Raw genomic sequence first — 14,382 nt, 5'->3', positions numbered from 1 at the left:
GCACTTGATTGTAAAATTAAAAATCTGATGATTGAGTTGTTTGATGATTAGGAATCCATGTACTTAGGGATATCTGTTTTCATTTTCTCCAGTTAACAGACTGTTACGGCATTAAAAATTAAAAACACAGTGTGAAAAAAAGGGAATTAAATCTTTCTTGTTTTCAGTATGGGAAGCTTAGCTTAAGTTATTATATTAATAAGCTTCAAGGTCATCGTTTTCTCTTTAAATATCAGTATTTAACTGATCATTATACTGCTTAAGAGATTCTGAAGCTGGTATTGAGGAACCACAGTTACTATAGTGTGTGTAACTGCACTTTTCACCCTCTTAGAGCTGGAGTTGTGAGACGCTCAAATACCAGCCCAATGGGCTTCATGAAGATGGGCTCCTGTTCTCCAGTACCAGCTGACACGGCCCAGGGCGTCGGGCGCAGGCTGTCCACAGGATCTTCTAGACCATATTCTCCTTCACCACTAGGTAAGCCTGTAAATTCTTGGCAATTAGTGAAGGTTTATCTCAAACAGTAATTCAGAAAACTAATTCTTGCTTGAAATTCTCTTAAAATTTGCCCAGCTAGGTCACATCTGCAGAAATAATTTATGTTAAATGACTTACAGAAGTAAACTCAGTAGGTTGTATTTTGCTTTGCCTTCACCTGTAGGTGAAGTATAAAGTATAAAATACGTTTTGATTTTGTTTGCTTAGTTGGAACCATACCTGAGCAGCTTGGACACTGTTGTTGCGGCCAGCTTCAAGGACATGAGTCAAGGAGTAGAAACTTCTCAGGTGAGTGACTTTGGTCAATGCGATTGGTGCTATTTTGATGGAGTTTCTACAGCGTTTTGTGAAGGGGGAGGAGAGCCAATAATCATTAGTACAGGTTAATAGGGACACTGGGTAAGTGGTGTGCTGAGTTTCTGTTGAAACGTAGCCCAGCTGTGGCTCTATCAATTCACTTTTCCCCATAACTAATTCCCTACACAATAAGAGAGCAACTGAAGTTTCTGTTTCTCAAGATGAAAAAGCAACTCTGACAATGTCTGTCTTTGAACAGGGATGGAGGTGGTTGGATTACAATGAATGGTAGTGACATGCTTCCCAGAACCTGGTTTTGCTAGACCAGCTCTGTCGTACCGGTCCTTAGAAAAGGGAGGAAGAACTGCTAGTGTACAACGTGCAGCACGTTTTCATCATTCCCTTAGGAAATCGACTGGGATCTGATGTTTGTGTTGCTAAGCATTCAGTAAGCTTTCCAAGTCATAAATTATTGTGGCATGCCAGCAGGAAAAAAGAAAATCAGGGAGAAATAGGACTTGAAGATGTTCTGAGACTGTTAAAGATGGAATCGCACTGTGATGCCAGAAGGATCAGGCATAAGAATTTGCAATTCAGCAACATGTTCTTTTGCTCTGTGCATATTTTGGGTGCAGTTTCTTCTTTGACTAAAATACTAGGTATACTCTTTATTTTGACTTCCTAAGAGGTGGTGTTTGAAACTGCATTGTGGGTTTTTCCTCTATTTAAACACTTTCCAAAATCATCTGGAGATGACAGGGCCTTCAGTCTTGAAGTAGACACATTTTAAATATCTGGGAATGGTTTCATCTGTATGAAATAAGATCTATGATGTCTCACAAATTGCCTTCAAAATTGCTGTGCCATTGTCAGTCTCAACAGAAGACGAGGAACGAGCTAATCCTCAGATTTGAAATAGTCTCTTAAAAAAAGTATGTGAAGAGAATACAAAGCTGTGTATGCTTTTTTGGCTGCATTACTTCTTGGGATAGCATTTTGTAGGGCTGTTGGTTTAGTGACTTTGCCAGTGTTAAGCTGACTTGTAACAGACCACAGCACTGTTTTTATGGCTCTAAGGGTATTTAATGTTTCATTTCTTCATCTGCTTCCTGCATTCTTTTCCTCAATTTCAAATGACTGCAGTGGTATTTCTATTTGTAACATACCACAAATTGCAGCAAGTCTGTTTCTCAGCGTTTCAATGGCTCTGGGAAAGCTGTCTTTTGCTTCTGGGTGAAGTGAGGTCATCTGTGGTGAGAGTTTCTAAGGACTGGAGATTCTGTCGTAATGTAGCTTCTGAACTGAGTTGCTCTCGCTGCCAGTGGCAGCAGAGGACAAACTTCTAATTCAGAAGCCTTCCTGTGGTGGCAGTGACACAGAACAGTAATGAGTGAGATTTAAGGCTGGTTTCTGAAACAACAGGTGAGGACTTTCGGTGCTATGAGAGGGATTTTGAACAAGCGAATTCTTGGCCGGGAAGTTAATGAGAAATAGACTTGATCCCGCTGCTGGAGCTGCAGGCAGAAAGGCTGTTCTAAAACCTACTGTTTAATGGAGCGGAATGAAATAAAGATGAAGTAGCTTATATTCGGAATCTAACTGGCAAAAGCATAGGCTTAAGGAGGTAGAAGGATGTGTCTTAACAGATGGGCACTTCACTGAGCGAACTGCAAAGAGTTTGTGATAGTTTCTTGAGCATGCATGTATGACACGGAGCCTATTTCAGAAGATTGTCTTGGCCAGCTCTTGAAAATCTCGTTACGGTTCACTTTCATTTTGCCTTTTTTTTTTTTTTAAGAGTGCAATTGTCACTTCAGTGTCAGCTCTTTGAGGTTGCAAAGACAGGCATTTTATCTGGGAAGCTGTGGTCATAAAGCTGAAGTCTTATGTACTGTTTAACTGTGCACAGTTCCTCATCATGAGACGTAAAAATACCACAAGGAAGAGACCATTTCATCAAATTTCAAGTTCCTTATTTTGAAAGGGGAAGGGCACCTTTGAGTACGTGAGATGTTCATAAGATTTGGACTGGTGGGCTGAAAAGTAAATGCCCAAAGTAACAATCCCAAACTGTTTCATTGGAATAATTGGGTTCTTTTTGGTACCTAGTTTTCTTGCAGGAGCCATGAGATGAGCTGCCTTTTGTGGCTGCAAATGAAGTCGTTATGTACAAAACAAGTCATTAACATGTGATGTTGCATTCACGCACTTGTTTGCAAGGCTATAATTCCAGTACTTTAGAACCTCTATTCAGCCTACAGTCTTGGCGGCTGCACTTGAAATTTCAGTATCGGTTATGCCATTCCTGCTGAATCCAACCACTTTATTTGTCTTGATGCAGGTTGCCAGAGGTACTGCAGCTGCCAGTACAGCTGTCACCCTGAAATCTTGCCTATTTGGCAGCTTGAACGTCTCATCAGTGTAATGTAGCCTTAGTTCGAAGAGCTGGCAGGCTAAATCTGTTCTCCTTGCCGTCTAGTGACCTGATGATCAAACAACATCTCACGATATTTACAGTCCCATCTCCTTTCAGTTTAATGTTGATCTCTGGCATTTTGGGCTTCATCGATACAGTTTCCAAGTAAGCAGAATTTTCCTTCATTGTTTTTCATCCCCACAGGCTCTCCGATACCACCATGTCCATCTCCTCAGTCACTTTTGATGGGAGCGAGGTTGCAGAGTGCTCCTACTCTCACAGATATTTACCAAAACAAGCAGAAACTCAGAAAACAGCATTCAGACCCAGTGTGCCCATCCTATGCTGGGTATGGATACAGTCATTCTCCACAACCGAGTAGGCCGGGTAGCTTGGGAACATCACCGACCAAACACATGGGATCATCACCCAGGAGCTCAGACTGGCTGTTCAAAACTCCGTTACCAACCATCATTGGCTCTCCTACAAAGGTTTGTTAAGTTTGCCACTGTCAGTAAAATGTGAAGTGGTAACACACCGCTTGAAACAATTCCCAAGAATGTTTTGGGGTTCTGACATTGCTTCTTGTGTGTTCCTGGTCTTGATTCTTAAAGGCAACAGCTCCTTTCAAAATACCTAAAACTCAAGCGTCCTCAAACTTGCTGGCCCTGGCTAATCGCCAGGGCTCGGGAGAGACCCCCTTGCAGCCTAAAGACATCACCGACCCAAGGGATTTCACGCACTTCCACTTGACCCAAGGAGCTGAAAAGCAAGCAGGAGAACAGCACAGTAAAACCACATTTGGCAGGTGGGCACTATAGGATTTATAACCTGTAAAGCTGGGTGGGTGACTTGGCAGAAGAATGTCCATTGCATGCAGAAAGCTTGTGGTGAGGAGGTGCTGAAGTTTGTGTACAACAAAAACATTTTGTACTGTGTATAAATATAGCATGGACTTCCTGGAGTGCTTTGTTTTGCTGTCTAGTTCTCTTCTGGTTTGATTATCTGAATATGGAATTTTCATTGTCTCTGTCCTGTTCAGTTTTTGCTTGAAAAATCTATATGATAAAGTTTGCAATATAAATTTTTGAGACAAAGTCTGTATGGTTAGCTCTGTTTCACTAGGTCCATGATGAACAGTGAGTTTTTGAGATTTTCTGCATTTTTGTTGAAGAGTTCTCTGTAATAAATACCAAGAATCTGAAAGTCAGCCTTGGTTGCAAGTCAGATAGGAAGGTCTTGCTGAAAAGAACTTTTTTGTGAATTCATACGTTTTTCTGTCTAGATCTGTTAGTACTGGGAAGCTGTCAGATCAACAGGTAAAGATGACCCTTGGTGGCCAGTTGTACCAAGGCAGTACGGACAGTCTCAACACAGAGCGACCGATGGACACGGGTAAGGAGCACACTGATACATCCAGGTTGTCTTTATGTGCTGGGGTTTTTATGGAGTGCCAACCAGATACAGTTCTGCTTCCAGCTTTGGTAATTGGCTCTGACAATTTTTAGTCTCGGTACAGAAGGCTTTTTAAAAAAATCTTTAAGGGAATATGTTCCATTTCTTTAGTATAGCTTTAAAAATAACTGAGACGATAATATATCTATTTCTGTGCTAAACACAGAAATATCTCAACTGCCTATACTGGTTAGAGGAGTTTGGTTTTATTTTTAATACAATGTTTGTGGCTCTTTCATTTCCTAATTCTGCCTTGTTTTCACATGAAAGCAAATGTATATAATTCTGGGTCATTTTTCTCCTCCTCCCTCCCCCAGCTTGTCCCTTGCCCTAAGTGGCCACTGGGAGTTCTCACCTTGGTTCTGCAGACAGGGCTGCTCTGTAGCCCCCAAACCTGCTGTGCTCTGCCTTTAGAATTTTTCTGTTGTATTAATATTTTGCTATGGGATGGCATTGTCCTCAGGCTCTCAGAGAGCCTCTGTTGCTCTCTTCTAGGCGGGGGTACAGCAGAGAGAGATTGGAAGTAAAAAAGATACTTGAAGGCTGCATCTCGACTCTTTTGTGTATCACCAAGTCTGTCCACTCAGCTGGTTTTATGTGCTGTCCGAACTTCTAACTAGTCCAAGTCTTGGGTTTACATCAAAGCACGTTGTGTTGCTGTGTTCCAGTTTGCTGCACATAATTACTTAGTGGTATGATTATACGTAATATGGACTCACTTGCTGAAATTTCCTCTTGCAGCTCCAGCAGGGGCGTATGGAATTGCAGTGGCACCTCCTGCCATGGGAAGCGGGGTGAGTTCTCGGGCTGTCATGTTTACTGTCGGGTCCCCTCCAAGCAGTGCCACCCCTCCTACCTGCACCCATATGGTCCTCAGAACAAGAACCACCTCAGGTAAGACTTTCCTGACAACTATGGACTGTCCTCAAGCAGTATTTAGGCTTGCCCACTTCTGCTTACTGCCTTGTGCAGCAGCTCTTCTAGGCGGTACAGTAAAAGTGCTTTGTAAAGTAGATTAATATCAGATGACCTCTGCCTTTTCTCTCCTAAAGAGAGGGCCAGGGGCGTGGATTTGCAGTACAGTGATGGGCAACCTCCTGTGTACGCAGCTTTACTCCACCACAGGACATATAATAGATCTTGGTGACAAAAGTGGAGAGGGAAAGTTAGATTTCTGATTCTGCGTTTTTGCCTGCTGCTGTTCATTGTACCAGAAACAGCACATAAGGGCTGTGAGCTGCCTGCATTTCCGCACGTGGCAGCTATGTTGCCAAATATCAAAGATCTGAAGGTGAAGGCCTCCATCTGCTCGGGATGAGCAGGGGTCTGCAGCAGCGTGCTGTTGTGAACTGTAGCACAACCTTTGCTCTGTACCATTGGACTGTCTGCCTTGGAATCCTTGTCAACAATTTCCCAGAATGTGTGTTATAAAAAGTCACTTTTCATTAAGGTGTAGCCTTTGCATTCTCTACAGAGCGATGCAAGAAATGGTGAGGAGAGCCTGCCAAGAGTGAATTGGTGATGACTACTGATTTTCATTTGCTACCGTCCGCAGCCCCAGCGCTGCGAGATGGAACAACCTTTTAGACTGAATGTGTGTGTTATTTTTCTTGTAGTTGGATCAAACAGTTCTGGAGGGTCTCTCTGCTCTACTAGTGGCCGTGTATATATGGGCTCTCCTCCTGGTATTTATATGGGTTCTTCTCCTCCGGGAGCCGAGGCAGCTCCGAGTCTGAAGTACATGCCTTATGGTACTTCGCCTCCCAGCTTAGAGGGCTTTATCACTTTTGAAGCTCCCGAATTGCCTGAGGAAACTTTAATGGAGGTATAGAAAAAATAATTTAATGTTTTATAATGTATAATGCTGCTAAAACAGAGACATGGTAAAAACGGGACTGCTCAGTGCACTTTGTAGTTTCCTCTTCACTATCTCACGTATTCCTTTTTAAGATCTCGAAAATATTCCTGTATCAACTGCGGCTAATGTCTCTTTGGTAGTTACTCCTGGTATTTCATGTGTTCGAATAGGTAACCAAAGGCACGTGGCTGCTTTTGTTCACCGGAGCCTTCCAGAGAGGCGTCTGTTTTAATGCCAAGTGTCTGGACATTGATGCTGACAGCAGCAATGTTCCTCTGGCCATTGTTTTTAACCACGTCTTCACAGCCAGTGGATGACATTACATCCTACTTGTGGGAAGAGTGTCCTCTATTTTTCAAAATGTGTGGAGGAGTGACACTTTAAAAACACAAATTGGGGTAATCTTTCACCAGAATGTTATCCTTGGACTGTAAATTTTGCAAGGCAGATTGCCGTTCTGGTTTGTCATCCACATCTTGCTGGAAGGTGTTTGGATCCCTATCAAATCTATATGTTATAACATGAATGTTTGACAGCACACTGGATTCTTCCCACAGACAGAGTTTAAAATTTATTTAGACCTGTGTTGCTAATAAAATATTATACATATTGCTAAGATATGTTTGATTAGTTTTGATGGCTAATTTTTTTTTTGAGCAGAGACTATGAATGTAGTAAGTGTTTAGTCTCCAAGAAGCAGTGAGATATCTCCAATTGAAGTTGTTTAGTTTAAATTGTAAACTTTGGCAACAGCCACCATTTAACACAATATAATTCTAGATCTAAGTGTAAATTAGAGTGAAGCAGATCAGTATGTAACTTTACGTCAGTTCTCTTCTACATATCAAGTCCGTTATATAATAAATGTTCCTTCTGGTTTCTCATACAAGTGCCGAGCATATTTTCGGGTTGCTGATAATACAGTAAGAAGTAATATGTCCCACTTGTGATTTCTTTAGTTGCTCAGGTTTCAACAAACTTAGAAGTCCATGTCCGAATTCCTTTGGCTTTGTTGAAAGACACTTAAGGATAAGCTACAGTATCTTGAAATCATTAACAAAGACAGAACAAGTTACTATTTGTTGATCTGTTTGGACCCGTTTGGTTCTGTAGTCCCTAGTGCTGGCTCTGCTACAGTGTGATTTCTGCCTAGAATTGACATACCAAGAAATCCTCAAGTGATTGGCAAGAGTTTTAAGTGTACTTGTTTGCCTTATGGCTGATAATGGTTAAATTGTTGTCGTCTTTCCCTCTGACAGAGAGAACATACAGATACACTGCGTCATCTAAACATGATGCTGACATTTACAGAATGTGTTCTGGATCTGACAGCAGTACGAGGAGGAAACCCAGACCTGTGTACTTCTGCAGTGTCGCTGTACCAAATCCAAGAGAGCATAGTTGTTGATCAGATCAGCCAGCTAAGCAAAGAATGGGGGTAAGTATGCGGTCAAATAGTATCAAGAGAATTAGCGAATGTTGAATACATCAAAAATGTATTCAGGCAAACCGTGCCCTCTTTTTGTTGAGAGTGGTTGTTTTACTGTATAGAACATTTTATAGGAAAACATTTTTAACAACTGAAGACAGATCGGAAGGATAGAGCGAAGGATAGAGAGACAGTTGCTAGCAGACAAATAAAAGGACAGTGTTTTCTTGCCTGGCACAGAAGTTGGGGAAAGTGGTGAGGAATTTGGGCTGGAGGTTCAGGAGAGCGTTTCTAAGCCTGGGAGCTTGTATTCCACGTTCTGTCAGGTCTGAGCCCTCTCCTGTTCCTTTTGGCCAGGCCGAAGCGGTAGCACTGAGGTGGAGGTTGGGAAGGAGGAAACAGTGTCCAAATTTGACCTTTTTTAGTGAAGCCAATCAGCCCTAATACAAAATGAGAAGCAAGGAGAAATATGAGAAATTCGGAGTGGTGGGAAAGGGCAGTTCCACTTCCTGCCTTCTTCCTGAAAAAAAAAATAACAAACCACCTGCAAAGTGTTTGCTTTTCACAACTCAGAATTCCAGGGGCATAGGAAATGACACTGTGAGAAAAGTACACCCAGTCGCTTGTGGTAAGATGTTGACCTCGGGCAGTTAGTCCACACAAATAAGTGTTCCTTTTTAAAGTGTCTACATTAAAGCAGTTTGTATTTGCTGCTGCAGCTCCTGCGTGAGCACATGTACTCTTGACTTGTGACAGAGCGTTTGTGAAGGGAAGGGTGGAGTTGCATTTTAAACATCTGTCTTCCTTTGCTGCTGCTACTGGGTCCTGTGCAGGGTTGTGATTAAAAAGTGGTGCCTGCCCATGGCTTGAATGTGTTCAAGAAAGGTCTTTTGAAACATAATTCCTTTTTTTTCCCCCCCTTCCTCTCTAGACAAGTAGAGCAGCTGGTGTTGTATATGAAAGCTGCCCAGTTACTCGCATCTTCTCTGCATCTTGCCAAAGCACAGGTCAAATCAGGGAAGCTGAACCCATCCACCGCTGTCAAGCAAGGTATGTGCAACATAATCTAATTTGCTTTGCTTGTGAATTTTCTTTGCTGATCCATCACTCAAAAGGTTAGGTTGCAACATTTGTTTGTTTTCTTCTGTACAGGAGAATTGTGGATATGTAAAATTGCACAATTTCAATAGTTAACAAAGATACTGCCAGAAAATATTAAGAAATGGGCAGTTACTAACTTGAAATTATTTGATATATACCAAGTTCATAGAAGAGGCAGAGTAAGTCACCAGTAAAAGCACAAGTTTAAACAGGTTGACTTTGCTAGTGCTGGGAAAAGCTGAACTTAGGTTATGTTGTTGCTTGGTTGGTTTTTGTTTTTAATTTCTTCTTACCCTTCTTCTAGTTGTGAAAAGCCTCAATGAGAGATACAAATTCTGTATCAGCATGTGCAAGAAATTGACGGAAAAGTTGAATCGGTTCTTTTCGGACAAGCAAAGGTTCATTGATGAAATCAACAGCGTAACTGCAGAGAAACTCATCTACAGCTGTGCTGTAGAAATGGTAAGCCACTCCTTTTACCTAAATGAGAGGATATTGAGATGAATTGCTTCCTTCTCTCACATACCTCTTGTACATAACAGGAAAATAGAAGGTATGTTACCAGAATTCTGCTCATGGTAATTTTTGTTAGTTTTTCACTCTCTTTCCTGCCCTGCCTTAACTGTGGCTAAAGTTCCTGGCAGATGCTGTTCCTCGGGGACATTTCCCCCAGATCAGCACATTTGGTACATAAACACCAGGAAATTAGCTCCTCAGCCTCCCAGCCTGTGCACTGAAATCTCACCCACTAGCGCTTACTAAAGCCTGGAAGCAGCAATAGCAGCTTCATCAATCTACCAGCTCTATCAGCCTGTCTGTACAAGGCACAACCAGTAGAAAACATGTGGAAGCTTTTTTATGTAGTTGATAAACTTTGCCGTGGAGTAGATGCAGTAACCATACAGGAAACTTCACTGCTTTTGTGGTGAGAGGGACGTCTCTTTTAACACAGTTGTCACACAAAAGACACGGGCAAATATTGTGCTTCACCCTGATAATGGTGTAGTCATGCACAATTAACTTGTTGTCTTTACAGGAGAACACAGATATAAGATCAAGCGTATTTATTCAATATTGTAACACGCATAAACATGAAAGATCAAAAAATGTTTTTATAGCTTATGTGTGCAGAATACCCTTAGTTAATACAGCACAGGCGCTCTATTCTCTCACACTTTGTTGTCTTACAGTTATAAAAACAGATCATCTAAATTAAGGCTCAAAAATAGTTTCATAGTGACACTTTCATATCATTCCGTTTGAATTTTTCATTTCATTACTTGTCTAATGCAGTTTACGTAACTGAATCTCCTGAATGATTCCAGGTTCAGTCAGCAGCTCTGGATGAGATGTTTCAGCAAACCGAAGATATTACGTATCGATACCACAAGGCAGCCCTGCTGCTGGAAGGACTGACTAAAATACTGCAAGACCCTGCAGATATCGAAAATGTGCACAAGTGTAAGTTTATGTCAAATAATGAAAGTATTGAAAATTGCATGGAATTAATGCATTGTAAAATAACAGTGAAGTCATCACCTATTTTTTTACCCCTCTCTGTTTGCAGATAAATCGAGCATCGAGCGAAGGCTTTCCGCGCTTTGCTATAGCACAGTGGCTGTGTACGAGCAGTAGGGATATCCTGAGGACCAGATGGTGTGAACGTAAGGGACCACATCAGTGATACTGCACTTTTTTCACTACGGCTTCATTGTTGTCCTTGTTCTGCCCCACGTGGAAGATGCTTCTTATATTTCTGTGGTGACTACCAAAGAAACAGCAGCGTATTCAAAGAGGAGAAATTCCAAAAGTACACTTGCCTTACCAATCCAGCAGCTCCTTTTTCTTCCTAAAATTTGAAATAATCTCTCTTCACATTTCAAATTGATCCTTGTACGTGTGCTTTGAACTTGAATGATCAGGTTTGTTGTTTCGTTGTTTTTTTTCCTTATGAGGTTTATAGAGTGGATCCTTCTGCATCAGGTACAAAAAGACATTTCCCTCAGAAGATTCCCTCAGAAGTTTGTGGAAAATACTTTTAAGTTGTCAGTAAGATGTGACTGAGTGAGTCGGGGAAACCCTAACCACATGCACATACTGTCGGAAGCTTTCGGGGCGAAGCTGGCTTGTGTCGAAGCTCACATGTTGTAAACATGGCTCAGCTTGTCATATGAAGGGATGGTGAGAAAGCGCTTTTACACAGGGGAACGGTGGTAACAGAAGAAATTGCGTTCCATCCATGCAGAATCCCCAGTGGGTTTTCAGCTGATGCGGATACAATTTGATGATCTTCTTCCAAAATATTTTATTTTGCACTAATTTACTAAAGCAACTGTATATTCATTTTCAAAGAACTATATATAAAAAAAAATTTAGAGAAAGAAGGCACAATGGACTTGGCTGAATTTCATTTCAGTGTACATAAAATTCTTTTCAGAATTTCAAATGTAGCTTCTAGAAGACTTTCAAACAAACTGTAAAAACTTGTATTCATGTGAACCTTTCCATTTTATACCTATTTGTCTAATACTTGAGTAACTACTGCTCTGGACTTTCTCTGTAATAGCAATGTTGAGCTGGTTGTTTGCTTTTTATATAGATTTGGTTGCATCTTTTGTTGTGCATGCAATAGGTGCATTAATGCCTGCAGTCTCTAGGGGTGTGATGACAGTTCTCTGTAGTTTGTCTCTTGGGCAGTATTACAATAAATACTGTAAACTGAAAGGTTCTGCGAGGAACCATGCAAAATGGGAAAATAATGTTGAGGTTTGAGATGCCGATAAATTGATGTAGAATATCTACATACAGTGTGTGAAAAATCAGGATTATTATGTGTGCATTTGGGGGGGAGAGGTGGGAAGCTTCATTTAGCCTTATAGGCATTATCATTTTGAGCATCCCATGAGATCATCCAGACAGCAATTTGCAAAGTACTTAGGCAGATCAGCTTCTCTGGAAATAGTTCCTATACTTTATTTTTGGGACTCTTTTTTTTTTTGTTACTCAACTGCTTGAATACTTGAATAAACCATTCTCCAGGACAAAATCATTTTAATCCTCTTAAACACAGTGGTCTGAACTGTTTGACAAAGTTGTACAGGGCTTACACATCAAAATATTGTTTCAGTGTTTGGATAACCATGTGTTTCCTTTACTTTGACAAGAGTAATGTACTTTTTACCTTATTTATCTGTATGAAATTCCAACAGTTAATTTGAAAGTGTTTGTTTATATAATGTTTGTATTTTTAGGTCTTTAATACGGTGTTTCTACCTCTCCTTTGTAATTGCATGCATCATTCTCAAAACTAGGTAATAACTCACTGAACTGTTGCGTAATAGCCTTTTTATTATGGCCTGTATAAATGTATATTAAGGTAAAATAAATACTGACACTAGAAGTGTTTCTATGGTAAAACCAAGGTTCTGTGTCTCTCTAACCAAAGGCCAGTGGTGTTAACTTTGACGAAATAATCTGGTGGAACTTGGTGCTCCCCTCAGCAGCTGGACCTGCCGCCGGGGCGGGATGGGGCAATTTGCTCGAGTTCATTATCTCTGGGCAGCTCCAGCACAGAGTGTCCCAAAGCTTTTTTTCACTTGCTTTAGGAAAATAATTTACCATGCCTCTTTGTTGTTGGTGGTTTTTTTTTTAAACTTGGATTTGAAGATGAATCTGGTAAGTAGGTTCCTGGGTAACAGTTGTATGTTCTTTTAACATGGTGTTTATTTGTTGCCTCTAGCAAAGAGGAGCTGTCTGGGCTGCCAGAGCAGCAAATACAGAGCTGACTGACAAAAACGGGCAGTAAGTTACAATTTCAATCCAAGCCTTACAAAAACCAGGCTTTGTCCACCATGTAGCCAATGTCCTCTCCCAGCTGAGGTGTGCTGCGGGAGCTGCATGTGGCTGTTGTATTTCTTAGTTGTATTATCAAATTTTTACCGATTTCTTATTTACAAAACCCCTGTGCTTCTGCCTGCACATAATGATAAAAGAGGATGAGGAAGGAGCGAGCGGGGAATGCAAATGATACATCTGAACACTAATCCAGGAACAAAGCAAAAGCCTTAATGCACAAGTCTAGGAGATAGGCTGCTTTTCCCAAGAACTCACTGGTTTTTTTTTTTCTTTCTCAGAATTCAAGCTCCTTCTCCTTCCCCTCTTGCCAGCGAGACTACAGCTGCACAAACAGGAGGAGAAGAAAAGGGCTATTCTTGTTTGCTTCGTTCAGGAGGAGGAGACCAATGTTCATGGCCTGTCTTTCTGCATAAACTCATTCCACAAAGGTCCTGAAGCCATCCTCTGTCTCCAGCTCTCCGCTCTGAACAGCAGGTGCTTGTTTCTACCAAATACTTCTTTTTTTTTTTTTCCCCAGTCTTTTGAAAGAGCTTGAAAGAAGGTATTTGGTGTGCTGCTTTTCTAGTTCAGCTCTCTACCGTCTACTGAAGCACCACATTCCGTACTTGTTCTACTCTCTCCATAGTGTATGATGTTGACAGAGGAATCTAAAACATTTTGATTTTTACATTGGCTGCTTTTTATAAGCAAGAAGTTGAACTCTGGGCCCTTCCTCTGATACACAGGATGAAATCTAACTAATTTAACTAGCAACTAAGATGCTAATAATTATTCTGAGAAGCATTTTTCAGCTGAGGGGTGCGAGTTGTTGCTGGCACTCGCTGCATTCTGCATAGTCCTTGCTGCTTCGTTACACAGCAATGTCAGGTATTACTGCTGTAACTTGTTGTGATCCACTGGTGTCACAACCCAGTGCAGGGCACAGCCCGGCTGCGCTGAAAAGAGACACTTGTGGTTTTGTCTAGAGCAAGTAAAACTGAAGACTGCTGCTTTCAAAGCTTGTGGAGGCTTTGAAATTCGGATGGGCTGGCTTGGGACCCCACCTCCTTTTGGTTCCTGCTTTCTCTCCTATTTTTTGTGTGCTTTTTTTTTTAAAAATTTTGATCCTTTGACTTTTTTTGCCTGCTCTGATCTCTGCCTGCCACTATTTTTTGACTTTGCAGGATGCCTTTAAGTCTTTAAGCAGATCTTTTATCCTGAAATTTCCTGTCCAACCTGAGCCACAGCCCTGGCTGTGCCTTCTTAGTAAGCTCCCACGTATCATAGCTCCTCCTTTCTGCAGATCAGTGAAGTTTAGCTCTGTAACCCCTCTCTTGAGGTCTTTAAGTCAGCTGGAGCCCAGTCTAACTAAATCTTGGCACTGCTTCTTCAGACAAACACCTTTTCAATAGGCTTTTGTATGTGGCAGGCTCCCCCTCCTCTCTGGCAGAAAGCAAACGAAATGCCAGCGGTGCTGTTGAGTCTTGTTGT

The 14,382-nt window shown here is 41.4% G+C and overlaps 1 protein-coding gene across 1 annotated transcript in view; it reads left to right on the top strand.

Moving 5' to 3' along the window:
• The window catches only part of ULK2 (unc-51 like autophagy activating kinase 2), a 37,218-nt gene extending 24,744 nt beyond the window's left edge, over positions 1-12,474 (top strand). Inside the window, exons 17-28 of the mRNA XM_065646928.1 lie at positions 335-480; positions 709-789; positions 3,419-3,705; positions 3,829-4,022; positions 4,500-4,609; positions 5,411-5,563; positions 6,286-6,494; positions 7,787-7,965; positions 8,888-9,006; positions 9,362-9,519; positions 10,383-10,518; positions 10,625-12,474. Of these exons, the coding sequence (XP_065503000.1) occupies positions 335-480; positions 709-789; positions 3,419-3,705; positions 3,829-4,022; positions 4,500-4,609; positions 5,411-5,563; positions 6,286-6,494; positions 7,787-7,965; positions 8,888-9,006; positions 9,362-9,519; positions 10,383-10,518; positions 10,625-10,692 (1,840 nt within the window). The 3' untranslated portion in view covers positions 10,693-12,474. The remainder of the gene's footprint in view (positions 1-334; positions 481-708; positions 790-3,418; positions 3,706-3,828; positions 4,023-4,499; positions 4,610-5,410; positions 5,564-6,285; positions 6,495-7,786; positions 7,966-8,887; positions 9,007-9,361; positions 9,520-10,382; positions 10,519-10,624) is intronic.
• The last annotated feature ends 1,908 nt before the right edge of the window (positions 12,475-14,382 follow it).

The sequence above is a fragment of the Caloenas nicobarica genome, chromosome 17 (genome assembly GCF_036013445.1).
Source record: "Caloenas nicobarica isolate bCalNic1 chromosome 17, bCalNic1.hap1, whole genome shotgun sequence".
Lineage (NCBI taxonomy): Eukaryota > Metazoa > Chordata > Aves > Columbiformes > Columbidae > Caloenas > Caloenas nicobarica.
This window is presented reverse-complemented; position numbering and strand designations above follow the sequence as displayed.